The sequence below is a fragment of the Nyctereutes procyonoides genome, unplaced genomic scaffold (genome assembly GCF_905146905.1).
Source record: "Nyctereutes procyonoides isolate TBG_1078 unplaced genomic scaffold, NYPRO_anot_genome, whole genome shotgun sequence".
NCBI lineage: Eukaryota > Metazoa > Chordata > Mammalia > Carnivora > Canidae > Nyctereutes > Nyctereutes procyonoides.
The window spans coordinates 7,545,176-7,567,437 of record NW_026575049.1 but is presented as its reverse complement, the minus strand read 5'-3'; the positions used below and the strand labels follow the sequence as shown (position 1 = coordinate 7,567,437).

Sequence of the window (22,262 nt, the reverse complement as noted above, 5' to 3'; positions counted from 1 at the left end):
ATGCAGATTTCTGGACTCCTCAGGGATGGGGAGACATCTGGGCTGAGGGATCAGCAAGTTTCCACTCAGCCCTGTTGGTCTCTTAAGGAAACTGATCCAAAAAGAAAAAAGAAAAAAAAAGGAAACTGATCCACCTTCCCAAGAATCAGCATTGCCTAAAGGAGAACTAGGATTACAGCAGGAATACAAATATTAAGAATAGTCAACTCTCTAGTTTTAACTCCAAGATTCTTGAGACCCCAGGGGGCAGAGTGGGGCCATGGATAAGGAGTGGGGGTGCCGGAAGAGGTGAAGAGGACGGGATGGAGCATGACTTTTTAGGTCATGAGTCTGACCAGAGCTGAGCACCAGGAAAGATGTACTCAGGTTCAGGAGATGGCCCACTGGGAACCTCCTGGAAGCTGATCCAACCCAACATTTGCCCAGTCCCCATTCAGTCCCTATTTGTTTGGCCACAGGCCGCCTTTGTGAAAGAGCTACTGCCTGGCTCTGTCTGCCTACTTTTAGCCTCCATCCAGAAGGGCTTCCCATCCACAGCTGTATCCCAGCGGCTCTATGACTCTAGACTTTGCTGACTTCGAACTGCTTTGTGTGGGCAATAGATAATAGTCATGTCAACGGGCCAAACACTCATGGGCCACTGCATTTCCATCTTATGGATGACCCATAAATCACCCAACCATTTCCCTTGTTCTCAGATGCTTACATTCTTTCCAAATTTCTATTAATAAATTTACTGCAGTGAAAATTTGCCCACAAAACTTTTACGGCTATCACTTCCAACTCTAAAGTATCTAATACTTTTCGAAGAAACCTGGTAATGGTTATTTTTCTGAAGTTTGAGTTCAAATCTCAAACACTACTTTCTTCTCAAAGGTTGCAATTCGAGATCATCTGGTAACGTTTGATACAGTTCACCATTGAGCAACTCCAGGGTTAGGGGCACAGTCAAAAATCCACGTACAACTTCTGATTCCCCCAAAACTTAACTACTAATAGCCTGTTGACCAGAAGCTTTGCTAATAGCACAATTAACACATATTTTGTATGTTATATGCATCATATACTGTATTCTTATAATAGAGAAAAGAAAATGTTGGGGGAATCGTAAGAAAAATGTATTTACAGTACTACACTGTATTCATCAAGTGAGTCCACATAAAAGTGGACCTGCAGAGTTCAAATCCCTGTTGTTCAAGGGTCAACTATACCTGTTGATGATTTTTTAAAAAACTCTTAGCGAGCAAAGAATGAAAAGTAAGGGGGATCCCTGGGTGGCTCAGCGGTTGAGCATCTGGCTTTGGCTCAGGGCATGATCTTGGAGACCCAGGGTCGAGTCCCGCATCAGGCTCCCTGCCTGGAGCCTGCCCCTCTCTCTCTCTCTCTCTCTCTCTCTGTGTGTGTGTGTGTGTGTGTGTGTGAATCATGAATAAATAAAATATTTTTAAAAAAAGAATGAAAAGTAATTTCTTTAACCTGATGATACCTACCAGAAACCTCAGTAAACTTAATGGTTCCCTTAAAAGTCAGGAATGAGCTATAAATGCCATCACTGCTCTAAGGGTGGCAATTTGACAACATACAGGACCGAGAAATGTTCATCCTTTCTGACCCCGTACCACCATCTGGATGAACATACCCCAAGGAAACACGTAAGGCTCTCGGTGAAGACAGAGGTATTAAGGCACGCCCCAAGAACTGCCTGCACACTGGAACCACCTGTTTGACAACAAGGCTCTGGTTCTGTGAATTCTGGCATGAACAGGTGATGGCACCCGAGGCACTGAAAGTGATGCTGTTGTGAGAGCATTGACTGGAAAGACAGCTTAGTCTACCTCCGTGTGTGTGTACACGCGTGCACAGACAAGAGCATACTGGAAAAGCCCATACCAGAATACTGATGATTCCTTATGCTCTCTGCAAATTTTCTTAAAATACATGCTACTTGGGCAGCCCTGGTGGCTCAGCCCCACCTTCAGCCCTGGGCCTGATCCTGGAGTCCCGGGATCGAGTCCCACGTCAGGCTTCCTGCATGGAGCCTGCTTCTCCCTCTGCCTGTGTCTCTGCCTCTCTCTTTCTGTGTCTTTCATGAATAAATAAATAAAATCTTTTTAAAAATACATGCTACTTCTTCAATTAGAAAAAACCACATATTTTAAATGCTGCCTCAAAGGATGGCTGTAGGCAGCAAAGAAAGTGGCTCAAAAAGGGTAAAGGGAGACTTTATGAGGGGAGCAGACTGCAGCTGTGCACATGACCCCAACTCCCTGTTCATCCAAAATCCATAAGACCAGGGAGCTAGGCTACATTCTTACTGTTCCATTTTATTAAAACAAGGGTAAATGACTAATCTAAAAGGGGGATCCCCGGGTGCTCAGCGGCTTAGCACCTGCCTTTGGCCCTGGTCATGATCCTGGGGTCCGGGGATCGAGTCCCACGTTGGGCTCCCTGCATGGAGCCTGCTTCTCCCTCTGCCTGGGTCTCTGCCTCTCTGTTTGTGTCTCTCATGAATAAAATCTTTTAAAAAAATCTAAAGGTGAATTTTACACACACATGTACATTCACACACACGTTCTTCAAGAAACTCTCCGTTTTTTCATACTCACGAACCTGCTATTCTGCAAAGTTCCTCAAAGGTCATGAGCCATCCAGTCATCAGGTCGGAGGAGATGGAGCTTATTGGGCTGGTTCCCTGGGTCATGTGACCAAGGTGGGGGTGGGGGAGTCGAAGGGGAAGGGGAAGGGGAAGGCCAATGTCACAACAGTATCCCCTGCACGCGCTCAGAGAGAAAACGGCACACCAGCTACAACAATGAGAATCTTTATGCACAGGTCTGTAATCAGTACAATTCATCGGAACAACAATAGAGACCCGGAAAAAAAGGAATACATGGTTTCAAACAGTGACAGCCCAGAGGTCAGCATTACCAACTAGGTGTAAATCATCTGGAGGCTTTTGTAAGAGGATGGAGGTGCAGGAGGTGCAGAAGCGTCGGAGTCCACTCCGTGCACAAGGCCCGACCAGGGACAGGGCTAAAAATAAAGAAACGGCCACTGGCAAGTGCTTCTGGTGCTTGCACCCAGTGTCCAGGGCATGGCGAGGATGATGAGTCCAGGCTGGTCTTCGCACATGCTGCGTGCTAGCAGCTACTGCACACGTCCCCGTTTTCTAAAGTAGGCAAGGCTCCAAAATTAACCGATTCACGCTGCGATTACATGGTAGGATGCATGCACGTTATTGGTACAGAGAGTGCTTTGACGGAAATCCGTCGGTTTTTAAAATCCTGACAAGGCCATGGTGCCCCCCCAAAGAGCTAGCATCCTTTCATTTCCTCATTCTTTCATTTGGGATCCATACTTACTCCAAAGCATGTGCCATCTCCTTTATCCCTCCTCCAGAAAGACCAACCCCAGGGAATGGGGCGGAGGGGACACGTGCTGCTGAGGCTAAGACACCCCGCAGACAGCAACAGCACCATCCTAAGGACGGTGGCAAGGGGCCTCCACCCCCCTCCCCATCTCCCTGAACCCAGATCCTTGGGGGAGCAGAGAGCTGACTCAAGAGAAGAAGGAACAATAGTCTATTCGAGGCGGGCAACCCCCAAAGGGATGAATCTATTCTGACTCACGTGGACGGGGGAGGAGGAAAGAATAGAAGGTGGCATCATTGTTATCTGTAAAGTTTTAGCAGATGGAAGAAAATCATGTCATGTGCTTAACTTTGGAAACTCAGCAGAGGGTCCCATTCCCTGGGGGTGGAATGCAAAGCAAGCCCAACATTCCACCTACGCCCTTCCCAAGACAGGGGTGGTGGGCACGGCTGCTTTTTAAGCAGCGGCATGCTAACTTCAGATGGCACAGAATTCCAGACCGAAACCGCAATGACTTTTTAGTCATATTTTCCATCTTCAGTTCCTTTGGGGGTATAAATACCACAGAAGGGATTAAATGGCTTTTCTCACTGTATGTCATTCTTGTGTTTTCTGTTCAAAAGAGCCCACACAACCACATTCTCCATTATAAAAATTAATACCTCTCGTAGTAAAAGCCCTCTCTAAAATTATAGCTTTGGTTTCAGGATTGGCAATCCAATTAGCTCAAATTCGCATCGACTGCATCAACAATATGCCTGCAAGCGTGGCCAAGGTCTTTCAGAGATGAGGATAAAGACGCTGAGTCTATGCTTCCAATGATAGTAAGAGAAGGGGACTGAGGAGTGAGACTTTGTTCAAACAAATGACAGCTGCACAAAGCATCTTTAAAATGCACTACCTTTTTGGGTCGAAAGGTTAGAGCTGGTTTTGTGAAATGCCATCACAGGCCTCTATGACATCTGGAGAAAGGTCCTCTGAGTCTGGAGGGAGCGTAGTGAATGGCTTTCCGGGCTTGGTTTTTAGAACCTATGTAGCCAATGCATCTGTGCACAAAGAGCATTCAATCCGCCTATTGTACCGGGGGACACGTGACTTAAGTCACGCTGAACAACCAGGAGTATTTACCTTGAGTGTCTGAAGTGCTGCTTCACCTCCGTTGTGACTCAGAGCTCCCATCTGCATAGTGGAAAGAACAGGTACTGTCTCTGACCCGCTGGGACCGGGGGAGAGGTGGGTAAGAGAGAGCTAAAAAGCACTAACGCCTTCTCCAAAGAAAGGCAGTGTTCAAGTAACAAAGTACTCCACAAAGTACTCCAATCAAAGAAGCACAAAATTCAAGTAACAGAGTGGCAGGTGCTGTGTTCTGGCTTTTGAGCAGCAGAGGCCTCGCCGCATCTGCCGTGAAGAGCTGGTGGGTAAATGAGCCGCGTGGACCAGCTCCGTGGAGAAGCCACCAAGTCATCCTACCACGGAGGACCATGACTCTTCTGAAGAGGAGAGAATGAACCTTGGGAAAAGCTTAGTGGAATCAGCAAGCTGCTCAGGGCGATTGTTTAATGCATATCCAGTGTGTGTTCTCTGCATAAGATCTTCAAGTTGGTGGGCCAACCTAAATTTCAACAGATAGAGGTTTTCTTCATTTTGCAGGTAGAAATACAAAGAAAGGCTATCTATATTTTTCTCTTGCACTTCAGCATAAGAATTAAAAAAAAAAATCTTAAAACTGGCTGAAGGGAACTATTAAAAGACAAACTCACACACACAAACATTCCCCCAGTGGGGCAGGAAGAGGAAAACTGGGAAGTTTTTTGTTTTTGCAACTAAGACACTTACTTCCTTTTCACAGTTTCTGTTCTAGCAAGCTAGTGTGTGCATGCTTGAGGATCGGTTAACACCCAGAGAACCAGAAGGTTTGGGGGAGCGGTGTCCCAGGGACCGCGAAGGTTCTCAGAATGGGAAGGAGGAGGAGGAGGGGTCGATAGCCTAGAGACACGGTTGTCTAAACAACTCACAATGAAAAATTGGGAAAACTTCACACTTTAAAACTACGGTATTTATTCTGGCCACAAGAATTTGCTGGATCAGTTATGGGTGGGTGGGGAAAACACACCCCGTTCTGGCTCCCCTTAGGAAAGGCCCATTTCCCATGTTTACGGATTGGTGTTCATCTCTGAACCGATCTACTCGTTTCCATTGGACAGCTACGACTGTCTCGGAGCCATTCAGCTGGAACCCCTCCACCGCCAGGAGAAGGTGCATCTACGTGGAGCTTGAGGCCCGTCACCGTTTCTTAGTGCTGCTGTTGCCGCCACCAGACTTGCTGAAGCTCCTGCTCATGTGGGGAAAGTGCACGGTTGGGGTTCTTTCCGTAGGACCATATAACCCCAAATTCCTGGCAGTGGCTGACTTGCGCAGTGGTTTGACGCTGGGGAAAGGGCTAAAGAGGGGCGCTTTCGGGTGGCCGCCCTGGGCGGGTCTGCTGGCGGCTTTGTGCTCACCAGGGGCATCGGGCTCTGGGAAGTGCTGCGGGCAGGGCGGGCGTGCCTTGGGCTCAGGGTCGGCAGCAGCATCCCTCTGCTTCAGCTCCAAGGCCTCTAACTTCACCTGGACCGCAGACACGTCGGCGTCGGCCTCCCCAAAGGGTGGCTCCGGAGACTGTCCTTCAATCGTCCTCCCGGCGCTGCCTTCAGAGCAGCTGCCGTCTCCTCCTCCAGCTGTGGCTGCACAACTGGACGGACCCTCTGCTGCCCCCGGGCCGCTCGTCTTGCCACCCTCGCTCTGCTCCTCTATCAGCCCAACGGTGTCCCCGCAGCCCAGCTGACTCTTGGTCCTCGTCATGTTCTTTTTGTGGACTCGGATGTGGGTCCGCCAGGGCGAATTGAGCTTTGTCTTGAGGTCTTCATAGGGGACAGGAGATGTCTTGCCTCCCGTGTGACCGGGGATGTGGATGACCGCGTTCTTGGCAGGCCTGTTGGACATTTTCATCTTCTTTCCTAGAAGAAGGTGGTTGATGACTGGAGAGTTGTTTACCTGAGACGGGAGAATGCTGGTCACTGGCCCTTTGTCTGGAAGAAATGGTGAAAGGTTGTGTGAAACGCACCGCAGAGGACCCGGCCGTCGGGGCGCAGGAGTCACGCGGGGCTTGGCCCCTCCAAGCCCACCCAGGTCTTGCCCCGGTTTGGACAGAGTCACGTGACTGAAGGCAACAAACACTGAATTCAACTGTAAAGCCTGGACTACCTAAGTCCCTCCTCTTCAAAGAGGAGGACAAAGAGGCCGAGGATACGGAATGGGCAGGCTCGCTGAAGTGCGGACACCCTACTGTTCCTTAGCACGAGTTTTGGTCTCCGAGAAACCACCTCAGAGGTCTTGTTTCTAGAAATGCTTAGAAGGCATTTTTAAAAATAAGTCAAACTCCATGACCATATGGATTATCAGCTGTTAGCTTCGGAGAGGTAGGAAAAGAACACCCGGTGCATTATGGAGTGAGAGACAGCAGGATGAGAGAAGTGAGAAGAAGGTGGTAAAAACTCAGTGAAGTCACTGCTCCCTGGCACCTGGTCCTAAGAGGGGAAAAGCGCTCCACGTCCTCAGTGGACTTTGAAGGCTCAAGTACACATGGCCCCAGAGATGACAGCGGCGGGCAGACGGCCCCACCAGCTCTGTATGAACGGGCTTCCTCCAGACGTCCGCGTCACCCGGCTGAACTCCCTTCTACAGCTTCTCGACTGCTGTCACCTACCTCTGGTCACACTCTAGTCCTTGTTGAAAATATTGACAAGTGTCCTCTCTTCACCCCATATCTTACTAGTCCCCCCCAGTTACTTTACTGTTTCTCTGACTGACCCAACTCCATCCTAAACCTCGGCACTCGGACCTACCTTACCTGAATAATCTTTAACTCTCCTATCCTTCTCTTGGACTCTTCTAGCTCTCAGGCTCTCAATATCGCCACCTGTGGTACTAAATCAGAGAGACTTTGGTTCTTCGATCTTTCAAACTTCCCACACATAAGCCCTCCTCTATCTCTGGGTCACCGACGCTACCAGGCTACGTGCATGGCTGGCCATGGGGACTCCTGTCTCAGCAATAACCACACATTCTCAACATCCCTACATCTTTAGACCTAGCAAAATCCCACAACAAATCGTGTTATCTTTCCCCAAAGGGGGGGTGGTGGAAATCACACAGACATGTGAACACAAAGCTCTCCAGATTCATTAACTCCTATTTCGTTGTGTCCTCAAAGCCACTAAACAATCATCTTCTTTCCTTCTTCCATCCAATAACCTGCTCAAATCTGTATTATTGTTTCCCCTCTCCCACCTTAGTCCCTTAACTTACTCCCAAGCAAACCACTTTTCCTCCAATTGCTCCACAAAAACAGAAGCTATCAGGTTCAAAAGGCCCTGACTTCCTGACCTCCCAACCCTGGGAAGCTGGTCCCTCAACCGCCATCCTCACCACCTTCCTTTACTTCTCGGAAGCTGAGATCAAGTGCAACCTCTCCTACCAGCACTGCTAATCCTATCGTCTACCATCACCTCTAAAAGCTTGCTGCTCAAAGTGTGATCCCCACCCAGCAGCACTGGCATCACCTGGGAACTTGCTGGAAATGCATAATCTCAGCCCCACCCCAAACCTACTGAAACGGAGTCTTCATTTTAACAGATCCCCCAAGTGATTTATATGCGCACTGAAGTTCAGAAGCAATGCTTTAGAACTTTGCCATTGAGCAAGCAATCTCTCCCTAAAAAGAACCAAATAAACTGTGATCTAGACAAGAGTCAGGAAACTTTTCCTATAAAGGACCTGACTGGGGGATGCCTGGGTGGCTCAGGGGTTGAACATCTGCCTTCAGTTCACGGAGTGGACCCCGGGGTCCCGGGATCGAGTCCCACGTCGGGCTCCCTGCATGGAGCCTGCTTCTCCCTCTCCCTATGTCTCTGCCTCTCTCTGTGTGTCTCTCATGAATAAATAAATTTTAAAAGTCTTTAAAGTAAAAATAAGTAAGTAAAAAAATAAAATACCTGACTATAAATATTTTAAAGCAGTCAGACAATATATAAATAAATGGGCATGCCTGGATTCCAATAAAACTTTCTTTACGAAAACAGGCAGCTAGAAGGATTTGGCCTGTGGCACACAGTTTGCTGACCCCTGACTAGAGCACAAGGTATTGAGCTCATTTAATACCCAGTGGCAATACCCCTGCTCACCATCCCACCCACAGATGTGTACGATGCAGCTAAAAAAAGGGGACTAAAAAAAATAAAAAATAAAAAAATAAAAAATAAAAATAAAAAAAGGGGACTATGAAAAGAATCAGAACACAGGGGTCTAGCCCTGGCCTAGCCACCCACCACAGCCACATGACCCTGCTAATAAGCCTTCCTGAGTCACCATTTCCTCCTCTTTTAAAAGGATATAAAAAAAAAAAATCCATCCTTACCCTCCTTACAGATTTGCTTTAAGGACAAAATAAGGATATGTAGGAGCCAACACTTTGAAAACTAAAGTGCTACAGTTGTTTCTTTTGTGTTTTCCTTTTTAGTGATTCAGGTTGAAGTAAGAATCTTTGGAAGTTGCCAACTCCTGCCTTCTAAGTGGAAGATAAGTTCAGTTTTTGTGCAAGATCAGTCACATGCTCACAAGCCTCTTAAAAACAGGTCAACTTTCATATTTTGATTAATACCAGGCAGGCATCATTTGCATTAGGATTTCACTTAGCACAAGCCAAAGCACTCCCCAAATCAGCATGTATTAAATAATAAAAGCAGACTGTTCACTGGGATTTTCGGAATTTAAAGAGAAAAAGAAAAAGGCGGTTTGACAGTCCTTGGAAAAGAGCATTTCCAACTGCATTGCAATTACGCTCTTCTCAGCAGACCCCCAAGACGCTTCTAACCCATCAGTGAGGCAGGAATGGGTTTTTCCTTCTTCTCTGACCACAACTATCAGTTGTATTACTACCTACATGACTGGTGGACAGCTTACTTGACTGGCACACAGATGAATACGTGCCAGAGGTAATAGCTCCAAAAATGTCTCAAGTCCAAGGACTACATGGCTTTTGCAACATTTTAATCATCTGCCAACCCCTCTCCACAAGCACACATAATGAAGATGTGTTTAATACCATCGATTGCCTGGTTCTTGGTACCTGAAAGGAACCCATGGTCTTTTTCTTCTGTAGAGCCTGATAAAATAGAAAATGAGATGCTAAAGACGCTATGAGCTCATGCCAGCTGTGTCTGTGGATGCTAAGCTACAGAGAGCTGCGATTCTGAGGCTATCCTAGGAATACGCGTTCTTTTCTTCACAAGGTGACAGAGTTAAAACTGTTTCAAAATCACATTACCTAAAAAAAAAAAAAAAAAAAATCACATTACCTGCCCTGATATACACCTGATGCACCTGCTGCTGCTGCTTCTTCTTAATCCGAGAATACTGCCGCTTTAGTGCATTGATATCCGTGGTCATGCGTTCCATCATCATGCTGTTAAAAGCTGCGTGGTATTCACTTCGGCAGGAATTGATTGCTCCTGGACTCAGCTCCGCGATGTTATTAGCCCGTAGGCTCTGCTCTTCATTCGGTTCTGCACTCAAGGGGAGAGACATAAGGACACAGTGTCATGGAGGAGAAAGGCACTAAACGAGAACTGATGACACCAGGCCCTGTGGTAGTATCTTAATTTCCTTGGAATTCTAACCACAAAAAAAAAAAAAAAAAAAAAAAAAGCTACAATTTGTCTTGTACATGTTTTTCTTTGGCCCTGAAAAAAATTCTGCATTTTCTTACTAGCCTAACTGTGGGTCTGAAATGAGCTAGGTGGGTTCCCTGTTTGATTTTGTTACCACTTTGTTCATTATGGACACCAAAGATCAACTCTTTCCACATAAAAGTCACTGCTACTTTCTAAAATTCCCTTAGGAAAATAGAACTCCAAATGTCTAAAGTCAGTTTAGAGGTTTGCATATAATGGCATGAGGATTTATAAAGAACTGATTATAGAGTTTAGTCTGTGATTAAAAGTGAGTTTTTCTTAAGTTAAAAACAGCAACACATTCTATAAAATTATCAGAACTTGGGATCCCTGCATCTCTAACAATGAATGTTTTTTTTTTTTCATTCAACAAACATTTCCCACTGTCTACTACGTGTGTTTTTGTCTGCTGTAGTTTCTGCTTCTGACACCTACAGCTAGGAGATTCGTCCCTTAAATAAAATTGAGCTTACATCTAAGAACCAGAAATAAGCCACTGTGTGAGAGCATACACACATACTGCACAGGCTTTTCTAGCACAGTGTATAATAGTGGCCTGGGAATAAGCTTTTAAAAAATGTTTAATGGGGGACTTTAACTATCCTAACATCTACTAAAAGCGTTATTCAGATACAGTCTAAACATCAGATAAATTTACTTTCTTTTCTACTGAAGACCCTTTTTTAAGGAGAAAAAAAAATTCAAAGGGGACCTGCTAATCTGAATTTACTCAAAACTGACAAAAAAGACTAGCTATAAAACTTAGGAAAAAGTGATCCTATCATCCTGAAGCACGTTACCAGCTACACAGAAAGAAAACAGAAGGAATAAAAAGAGGGGACATATACCTAGACTACAGAAATGCAGGCGGAAAAATTTTAGAGTTAAAATACGTATTGATTTCATGGCTAAACACCAAAAGCTGAAATTCTGGCAACAAAGAGAAGGGGTGGAGGGCATTACAAAATCAACAGGACTCTCGCTGAGTTTAGATCTTTTAAAAGCCATTTAAAAAGATGAGAGGCGAGTACATAGCAAGGATATACACACAAAATCACATTTGAACCAAAACCATTTAATACTCAAAACAAGCTGAGGTTTGAGGAAAAGACTACCAAAAACTACTCACAACTGAGGGGGAAAAAAAAAACCAGCCAAACAAACAAAAATAAACCTTCTAAACATAAAGAACAAAACTGAGAAGATAGCCCCACGACTCTGAGAAGGTGGTATGAAGTTAGTGGAGGGCAGAGAGAACAAAGAAGGACCTGATATCTTCTGTCCTTGTCCTCTTTCACCAAGGAGAATGGTCCTCAAACTAGAAGAAGCAAAGCAGATGTCCTAGAGGAGGAACCGCCACCCCAAATAGGAAAGAACATAGTGGGAGAACCATGAACTGCTTCAAAAGAGTTCATTACATCGATGGTGCCCAGACCACAGGAAGTCCATTCTCCACAAGAAAAGAACAAATGTAGCATAGCATCCAGTTCAAAGCACACATCTTAAGAAGGACACTACCAAACGACAGGGCATTAAAAGGTGAATATACAGGATATTCAAAGTTCTGGAAGTCACATCTTTTGAAAAATCCTCAACTTGGACCACAGAGAAGGATTTGGGGGACATGACGGCTGTTCTCAAAGATGGGAAGAGACTTCCAATAGAAGAGGGAGTATATTTGTTCTACTTTGTTCAAATAAACCACTAAAAGACCTGGTAGGTGGAGATTATCTCTTCACAACTAGAAACCATGGGCTACGCAGAAGGGCGTATGAGATAATGAGATAATGAGTTTCTAATCACTCAAATACAAGTCAAGGCTATCATAATATTTCAGAGGACATTTCCATAGTGGAAAAGAAGCAAGTCCATATCAATTAAACTCAAACAGAATGTAGGAAGCATCCACTGTGTGCCAGGTTCTGAGCTAAAGAACTGAACATACAAAATGGAATCAGATAAACTGGGGCAAAAGATATCAGAATGAAAAAGAAATACGTATGATGTATGCAGCACCTAACAGAGAGATCCTACTAAATGATAAAGGAGGGGCACCTACGTGGCTCAGTTGGTTAAGTGACTGACTTTTGATTTCTGCTCAGGTCATGATCTCAGGGTCATGAGATCAAGCCCCGCCTTGGGCTCCACATTCAGCAAGGAGTCTGCTTGGTTTTCTCTCTCCTTCTGCCCCCATATGCGTGCACTTTCTATCTCTCTCTCAATAATAAATTAAATAAATTGTTTTTTTAAAAAAAGGGTGCCTGGGTGACTCAGTCAGTTAGGCATCTGCCTTCAGCTCAGGTCATGATCCCAATGTCCTGGGATCAAGGCCCACATCGGGCTCCCTGCTCAGTGAGGAACCTACTTCTCCCTCTCCTCCTTGCTTGTGCTCTCTCGATCGCTGTCTCCATCTCTCTCTCTCTCTCTCTCTCTCTCTCTCTCTCTCTCTGTCTCAAAGAAATAAATAAAATCTTTTTTAAAAATAATTATTTAATTAAGTTTTTTAAAAAGATAAAGTAACAGAGAAGACACTTTTTTTTTTTTTTTTTTTTTTTTATGATAGTCACAGAGAGAGAGAGAGAGGCAGAGACACAGGCAGAGGGAGAAGCAGGCTCCATGCACCGGGAGCCTGACGTGGGACTCGATCCCGGGTCTCCAGGATCGCGCCCTGGGCCAAAGGCAGGCGCTAAACCGCTGCGCCACTCAGGGATCCCTGAGAAGACACTTTTAATAAAGACGTTTAATACCAGTAATCAGGTCGGGAAATAAAAGGCATTTATGGGACAAAATAATAACACCTTTGCCAGAGTGAATCAATGCACGGAGATCACCTAAATAGAAAGCCACCTCTTTACCTTTAACTTGCTTTTGGTACTTCTGCAGTTCAGGTGCCAGGAGCCCACTGAAAGGTCCAAGACACCCCACTGCATTAGCGATAGCGTCTTCATCGTCTGGGTCATTCTCCTCATCACTGTCTCTGACCCTACCATGTCGTCTTGGAAAACATAAAAGAAGAAACGGAAATATTCAAAGAAAATAGTAGTGTTTTTTAAAAACATAAATGATAGTCACATGGTTTAAATGACATGAACTTACTTTTTATATAGAACTGTAAACATAACATATATAGAAAGCCTCTCCCCTATCCCTGTCCAACTTCTGCCCTTGACCCATCTAATTCCCAAAGCTGACCACTGTTACTAATTTCTGATGTGTTCTCAATTTCTTTATACATAGGTAAGCAAATATAACTATACAGTCTTATTTTTCTTTTACTGGATAAATAGTAGCATACTGTATACACTCTTCTGCGCTGCGCATCTATTTACCTAAAAATCTCCACATTCACACAGAGAGCTGCTTCATCCTGTTTTTATCGCTGCGCTACACTGTATGCATATAACCCATGTTGGAAACCAGGCCGCTAATGATGTACACCTGAGTGGTTTCCACTCATCTGCTATTATAAGCAATGCTGCAATAAATAACCTTATAGATACTGTGTTTTGCAGGTGCACAAATATATTTGTGGGATAAGCCATAAAGGTAAATTGCTGGGTCAAAGGATATATGGACTAGTAATCTGGGGAAATACTGCCAAATTGCCTGTCACAAATATTGTAATAATTAACCTCCAACCAGCAACATGCAAGAGTGTTTCCCTATAACCTCATCAACAGAGTGCATGTCAACCTTTTGAACTTTTATCAATCTGACAGATAAAAAAAAAATAGTCTCATCTAGTTTTAAGCTACATTTCTCTTGATATAAGTGATGCTGCCTCTTATATAAACTACCCATTGCCATTCTTTCATCATTTTTTCAGTTGTGTGGTCATTTTCTTATTGATTTCTAGGAACTTTATGTATGAGAGATTATCAATTACAAATATTTTTTCACGAATATTTTTGTGCCTGCTTGTGGAGGTTTTGTTTTGTTCTGTTCTTAGTCACGCAGAAAATTATTTTTTAAAGTACTTAACTTTTTCCGTAGTGTTTTTGAGTCAGTTATTAAGGCCTTCCCAGTTCCAAAGAACTAAAAATATTCTTCTACATTTTCTTCTGCTAATTTTATTATTTCTTTTTTTTCCACTTAAATACATTTTTCACTATTGATTTGATATTTTGGTACTTCTGCAGTTCAAGTCCCAGGAGCCCAGTACTTGATAAGTTTTCAAACACTAAATTCCTATATATACATATAGGTATATGTGTGTGTGTGTATACACACAAATATACATATATTATATATATTAATATATATAAATATATTTATATATTTATATATATTTAATATATATTTGTCAACTTCCATCTTTACATTTTAAAGTAGCTCGTCTGTCTCTTCATGCGCCTGTCCTACACTATTTTAATTATTAAAATGTTTAGTATTTGATATTTTTAAATAAGTTGTAGGGTCCTAAATATTCCTTCAGTTTACGTCCCAATCTGCTTTGGAAAGAACAGTTTTAAAAATCTCTATCTTGAATTTTAATCAAAACTTTGGGGAAAAGAGACATTCAGATTTTAAGTGCCAAAATACTTTGACTATATAGATCTGGGGCTTAACAAATATGAAGTTACAATAACACATTAAAATACTAAGTCTTCCATCATGAAAACAAGAAAGGGGGCGGGGAGGAAAGACCTTACCCAGAAAGTGAGGTGGGTTTAACTGTGGCTGGGAATGGTGTAATATTGTAGGTGTATTTTTCCCTCAACTCTGCCAATTGTGGGAAAGGGAATGGAGCCATAGAATAAACAGTCTGAAAAACAAAAGCAAAAATTCCAAGTCTGAAATGGTGGCTTTAAGCAGCTTTTATCAATCCTGGAAAAACATTAAAGTTTTATGATTTGGATTTGAAGAGGTAGATTCTGCTCCTCACACAGCAGGTGGAGAGATTCTACTTCAATACCTGCTTTAGACAAAGACAAAAGAATATTGATAAACACAACGCTGAGTCGTCAAATCAATCCAGCTGTGCTGGGCATTCCAGGTGGTGAACATGGGTGGCAGGTGGGGGCAGTCTGACTTCCTCCCAGCCCAAGTGACAGGTGGGTTAATTCAGAAATTCACAGCTCCTATTACCTTTTTTTTTTTTAAAGCTGGGCATGGAGCCCAACACAGGGCCCAAACTCACAACCCCAAGATCAAGACCTGAGCTGGGATCAAGAGTCAGATGCCTTGATCTGAGATCTAACCATCTGAGCCACCCAGGCGCCCCCTACCTATTACTTCTTTAACAAAGTACGCATCCATGATCTTCGTATGTAGGGCTTATTTGTTTCAAAGCTTTGATGATTTTTACAGACATTTAATGTCAGCCTTCTGGACAAAATTAAGTCTAGTGGATGATCTTATGATCACCTGCATGCTTTCTCCAAAGATACCACCTTTTCAAATGTCTGTGAATGAGTTCTAGGTGAAAATTGTTAGCTGTTATTTTTAAAGAAAAAAAAAGTGTGTAAAGCATAGGCTGTTAAAAATCTATAAATAAAAATGGGAAAAGCACCTGTGCTTCCTCCAGAATTTCAAAATTATATATCACTTATCAGCAGGAGGAAAGTAATTCAGTGCGTTCTCTTAATTTTACTAACATGTAACTGCTCCGAACATACATCTTCAATGCTTCAACTACTCATTCACCAGAAAATGTATATTAATCAGACTTCATTTCATGTCTCCCAGGAAGCCATTAACCTAAAACTAACAATGTTATAGGTCAACTATACCGTGATAATTTTAAAAAAGAAACCCCTACCATTTGGATTCAAGTTTAAAAGAGGAAATTATTAATACTAGGAATTGGAAAATTCCTTATAAATGAAGTAAAACGTCTCACTGAAGACAATTAGTAGGATATCCAGCTAAAGAGTCACTTGCGTTTTATTTTTGCCAGTTTTATAAAAAGTTACCAAAATATTTCCTTGTCCAGTCTCATGAAGAGTGGGAAGGAATGGGAAGTCCATCCTGCCCCTATTTCATCCCATCCTGCCCCAGGGTAATTGGTCACGGCTCCCAGCAAGCTCCTTCAAGCTTCCACTCAGCTTCAGACACCTGACCGAAAAGAAAACTGGCCCCATTGGTGCTTTTTTGGTCTTTCTTTCTTTATCCTTTACTTTCAGTTAGTCCTTCAAAGAAGAAATCAGTGCTCCTGAAACCAATGTGTTTATACTACTTTTTCACATATATTCACTCACTTATTCGAAGGTCTTACATTTGAAGGCAAGTTAATGCCAAGGATGTGCACCACACATCACCACAGTCCTCAGAGCACCTGAGAAGCTCTACTCTAGGTTTCCAACTTCATAAATCAGAGATTTACAACAGATTCCCAGAAAGATACATTACGAATCACCTGACAGCACTAATTCATCAAACACTATCCTTCTTTTGGACAAGCATCCACATCCTTGTCATTTCCACGCCATCACTGGCGGAAAAAAGTAAAAACAGTCCAAGAGTGCCTGAATGGCTCAGTCAGTGGAGTGTCCAACTCTTGGTTTCAGCCAGGTCAGGACCTCAGGGGTCCTGGGATCGAGCCCCGTGCCAGGCTCTGTGCTCAGCAAGCAGTCTGCTTGGGATTCTCTCTCTTCCTCTCCCTCTGCCCCTCCCCACCACCACATACCCTCTCTCTCTCAAATAAATAAATAAATACATCTTTAAATTAAAAAAAAAAAAAAAAAGGTGAGCAGTCCAAGGGCAGATCCTACATCATGGCAAAGGAGCGCTCTCCCCTGCCCACTCAGGTAACAATCATTACTGACGAGCACTTCGGGGTAGGTTTCCCCAGCACCTACAAACCCTTCTAACAGCAGCACCCCAGTTTTCTCTCTATTGCCCTCAAGGAAGTCATGAGAGACTGTCAAATGTTTTACTGAAATCTCTATACACGATTTCACCTGCATCCTCCCAAACTCTTTTCCAGACCATGTCAATTTTTTTAAAGCAACCACTGCTAATTTTAAAAAAAGAGGGGGGGGATGTGATTTATAGAAGGAAAAAACCCAGCAGATTATTTTGTGTGTGGCACAGAACTGAAAGAACTGGGGAAGACCACCAGGAAGACAGACTCCTTCCATGTCTTCAGGCTCAAAGATGAAGACCTTACGTGCAGCCCACATTTTTCATCTGGAGCCATTTCACGTTTGCTGACAGATTTATGGCCCACCATAATTGGATCCCAGCCACTGAATTAATTTTTTTTTTAAAGAGTGAATACAGGAAAGAGAGTGCCTTGAAATGTCATTCACCATTTCTCTCCATAACATTCTATGACGCCAAGGAAAACCGGCAAGTCAATTTACGATCCAAACTACCAACATACGCTTAGACAGACATTTATATTTAGGTACTGTTGGGGGAAAAAAAAATTCCATTTCTCTTTTCATTAGTGACATGCTTTACAAAAAAACATAAGCTGAACAAAATTAGGCTTAGTTCATCTCCACCCAGATGTTTCCCTCAGCAGAAGAAAAGCCACTCAAATGGCATCTAATCAATCAAACCGCAGCCTGCGTTTTCCCCTCTAGGATTCTCTTACAGCAGGGAAACGAGGTGGTTCTCTTTTCTCCTAATACCCAAGACTGGAAATTTCTATAGGACAAAGATGATGTGTGTCAACATCTCTCATTTGTTCTGGCAACGTTTAAGTGAAATAAAATGTTGCTTTATTTTTCTGAAGGGAATTTCAGCTTTCAGAGAGGCATGTTTTGAGTAAGGTGGACGCTGTGTACGGGGTGGTAGGGGAAAAGCACCAGGCCGGGAGTAGCGGACTGGCTCTCAGTCCCGGGTCTGCTCCTAGACAATCGAAGAAAAGCCACACACTCACCCTCTGTCAAGTGATAGAATTGGGTTGATCTTTAAGCTCCTTTTATTTTTTAAAAAAAATTCTTATTTATTTATTTGAGAGAGAGAGAGAGAACGAGCAGGGGAGTGGCAGAGGGAGAGGGAGAAGCAGACTCCCCACTGAGCAGGGAGCCCAAGGCGGGGCTCGACCCAGGACCCTGACATCATTACCTGAACCTCAGGCAGATGCTAACCTGAGCCCCCCAGGTGCCCCTTTAAGCTTCTTTTAAGCCAGTGTTTCCCTAAGTGTTGTTTAAAAACCACCTGCATCTGAACCACCCCTGGGCTAAATGTCTGCATTCTAACATACTCCTAGGAAGTTTCCTCATACGCCGTCAGGTTTGAAAACCACCGCCTTGAGTTCTCCTAATCTATGAGTCCGTATATCCACTGGGCAAAGGTGTGTTCTTCATAGCACTCTAGGTGTTATGAGGATGCTGAGTAGAATGAGGCCCCTGTCATTAGGGAACTTACCACTTCATTAAGATTAACATACTTGAAAAAATACCAAATAATGTAAAATTGTCTACAATTAGCATTGTGTTGGTTGTTGAAACTCTGGATCGCAGAAGGAACACAGAGGAGGCCTCGCTGAGGGCTGAGACGAGGGAGGCTGGGGGGTGGGGAGGGAAGGGACAGCCGGGTGACCCATGCTGGAGGTTCCCGCTGTGTGGTGGTGGGGAACACCTTGGAGAGGTGACACACAGGGCGGCCAGAATGTATCTCCAATGCAACCTGTCTCCATACGAACCCATCTCCCTCCCCCCGTGAACTCAGCTCTCCTTCCTAAGCCAGAGACTTGTCGGTTGCCTTTGTCTCCCCATTTCTTTCTCCTTTCTTCTTCCCCCGTATCTATTCCCATGGCCACGTCCTATTGATTTCACCTTCTAAATATCGTCTCTGTTCCAACCTTTCTACCCTTCACGGCCTCTCCCAGGCTCCTGCTGTCAGTCTTGCCCCCTTCACAGAGCTGCCCCTGCCTGTATCTGACAGCAGCCACAGCTCAGATAATTTTCCCCCTCTCCTTAGGACCGTTCAGGTCTTCTTTTCCCCTTTCCAAGGGCTCCACAGCCTCCCTAGAATTCCAGCAAGCACGATTTCACAACCACTAACCTGAAAGGTCAAGTACGATCCTTACCATGGGTTGTGGTCTTCCCCACCCACCCCAGATACCAAGCTCCTTGTAGGTTCCTTCACACACCCCAAAGTTTTCCACTGCTAGGCCTTTGCTCATGGACTCCCTCAACCATGAACCCCTTCCTGCTCTGCACCACGGCCTCCAACATACACAATCTCACGTGTGCATGTATCCACACACATCACACACACCCACACAGAGCCCGACCAATGCCACCCTTAAAGGTAAAACCAGATGTTATTTTCCTCAAGGAAGTCTTCTGACAGATAGAAATGCTCAAGAATATTTGGAGAAGTTAATATAAGGCCCAGAAAACTAGGATGAAGCATTTTAGTTAGTGCAGTTATTAACAAGGAAGCACTGAAGACGTGCCGAGGAACAAGGAGATGACCCACCCAGTGTGGACCATCACTCTGACAGCAAAATGCCGATCACATCAGCGCAGAGGGAATCTAGAAGGAGGGCCACCATCTGTGAGTGTCGTTTAATTCAGCAAACATTTATTGAAAAAGAGAAGTAGGGAACGAATTGCAGACTCCCAACAAGTGTTTGCTTAATAAAGTAATAAATTTATTGAGCAGCTCTAGCAAAAGGCAAAGTGCGAAGTATATATGAGCAAAGCACAGTCCCTGTCCTCAAGGAGCTTAAAAATATCACTATGGAAATAAGATGGTCTTCAGTCAAGTAGAATGTGATGAAGGCTCACGAGAGATGTACAAAGAGAATGCCCCGGTGATTCAGAGAAATGGGAGATGACTTTAGTTGAGACTCAGATTATGTTCCACAAAGATGACATCTGAACTGGAACTTTCCAGGAGGTGGCAGGCTGTAAACATGTGAAGGAAGAAGGAAAAGACTGAGCAAAGGGGACAAAGGTGTGGAGGGGGCACAGGTGTGAAGGAGGCACTGGTGTGGAGGAGGCACAGGGACAGAAGGGGCACAGGTGCAGTGGAGGCACAGGTGCAGAGGGGGGCACTGGTGTGGAGGAGGGACAGAAGGGGCACAGATGCAGCGGAGGCACAGGTGCGGATGAGGCACAGGTGCAGAGAAGGCATATGCCTAGGGATTTCTGGGAGCCCTGAAGACAGCTTGAGTTGACTAGAATTAAGTCAAGGGTACAAAAGGAAGCAGCCATGGCTGAAAAGATAGGTTAGCACCAGACAGTCAAGAGCACTGGATGCTAAACTGAGGAATCCACGCTTCGTTTTGTAGGCAGTGGGTAGCCATTGAAGTTTCGTGAGCGAGGTAGAAGGGACAATACCTAGACCCTGAGTCCTGCCTTGGGCATATGAATCTGCCAGTTCTGCGGGATGTAAAGGATCTCATACGTGGAATATACCAAGCATGGACATCGCTCAGAGAGCCATGTTCAATTAAAGATACTTCCCTCCGAACCCTTCCTCCTCTCAGAGAGGAAAGAAGGAAGAAGAGATGAGAATGTAAAGAAAAGTTAAAATAAAAATTACAAATGTTCAGGGAAGTTCTATCAGGTGGTCAGCATTCTCAGTGAGTCAGGCAGCTGTCTGCTAAAAAATAAGGGATTCTGAGAAGGAGCTGGAGGCACCAGGAAATGAGCAAAGGACTAGAAGGTCCCGGCTTCTCAAGCCCTATGTCAGGGTCTGAGTTCTCATTTTCCAATCTGTTGACTGGGCCCAGCACCCAAGCATGACCTCATGCACGGAACCCATTATAAGGGTAAAAGCTGAAACTGGCAAAAGGGGAGAGAAATCACAAAGAAAGACATAGGGCCCAAAGCCAACCTTAGACAAGACCTACGGCTGGTTGGTGGGCAAGAGGAGCAACCAGGAAGAGAAGCAGCAGTGAGAAGCATCAGAGGGAAATAAGCGTAAAATCATATTACAGAACCTCATGGGAGAGAGAATGTTTACAAATTTGCTATCTTTCCTATACTCACTATCAATTTTAATGCCTCTGTGAATATGAAATTGAGATACAATAACCGGCCAGAAAATAACAAAACCTTTCAAGTCTTTCATATTGAAACTTATGATTAATACACAATAACATGAGTAGGAAATATGGGTAAAACAAATAAACCAAATGCTGACTGAAATAACTTCCTTTAATCCTCAATAATTTCTCCCACAAAATAATGATGTTACCTCACAAATATCCCTTGACAAAGGTTAAAAATCAAATTCAGTGGTGCCTGAGTGGCTCAGTTGGTTGAAGGTCCAACTCTGGATTTCAGCTCAAGTTCTATCTCAGGGTCCTGGGATGAAGACCTGAGTCGGGCTCCCTGCTCAGCGGGGAGTCTACTTGAGGATTCTCACCCTCTGTCCCTCCTCTGCCTCCTCATTCCCTCTTTCTCTCTCTCAAACAAATAAATAAATCTTAAAAAAAAAAAAATCAGGGATCCCTGGGTGGCGCAGCGGTTTAGCGCCTGCCTTTGGCCCGGGGCGCGATCCTGGAGACCCGGGATCGAGTCCCACGTCGGGCTCCTGGTGCATGGAGCCAGCTTCTCCCTCTGCCTATGTCTCTGCCTCTCTCCCTCTCTCTCTCTGTGACTATCATAAATAAATAAAATTTAAAAAAATTTAAAAAAAAAAAAAAAAAAAAAATCAGATTCAGAAGAAGTACCTGGTAACATGGGGTGGGGGGTGGGGAGTTTGGAGGTTGGACTTTAAAGCAACACAGCTTGAATGGAAGCATAACAAACATCCATTACCCATTTTTTTTTCTTTCCTCCTGTGATAAAGTGAGATTCTGATCAAATTATACATAGATTCTTGGTCAAGTGAAAAACTAAATTTGAGAGCTGGCCAAACATACTTCCCTTGCCTGAGGTGAGGCCAAGCTGCCCACTCACCTGCATGAGTTCATGGCTTTCCAGAAGGTCATTCTCTAGCATCTCCTGGGTAAGGCGCCCCATGGTGCTGTAGAATTCATCTGCTGTCTCACAGCATTCTATCTGCCTAGACAAAGAAAATACAGAAGAAAATGTTTACAACCTCCATGCTGTTTATCAGGTATAGACCGCAGATGCAACAGATGTGTTGCCTCTTGCCATCCTATCGATTGAGTTAGCAATCAACAAAAATCACAATCCTAGGACTTGCCCATGGCTTTGTCATAGCTTGCATGTCCTGGCTTACAATTCTCTGCTATTCCCAA

The 22,262-nt window shown here is 44.2% G+C and overlaps 1 protein-coding gene across 2 annotated transcripts in view; it reads right to left on the bottom strand.

Moving 5' to 3' along the window:
• Positions 1-2,805: 2,805 nt before the first annotated feature.
• The window catches only part of TBC1D30 (TBC1 domain family member 30), a 42,580-nt gene continuing 23,123 nt past the window's right edge, over positions 2,806-22,262 (bottom strand). The window contains exons 8-13 of one of the 2 annotated variants that reach the window (XM_055328992.1): positions 21,958-22,063; positions 14,794-14,906; positions 12,997-13,136; positions 9,767-9,973; positions 9,538-9,573; positions 2,806-6,439 (exon numbers count right to left, since the gene is read on the bottom strand). In XM_055328992.1, coding sequence (XP_055184967.1) covers positions 5,655-6,439; positions 9,538-9,573; positions 9,767-9,973; positions 12,997-13,136; positions 14,794-14,906; positions 21,958-22,063 — 1,387 coding nt within the window. In that variant the 3' untranslated portion in view covers positions 2,806-5,654. The remainder of the gene's footprint in view (positions 6,440-9,537; positions 9,574-9,766; positions 9,974-12,996; positions 13,137-14,793; positions 14,907-21,957; positions 22,064-22,262) is intronic. The other variant, XM_055328993.1, reaches the window with a different exon arrangement.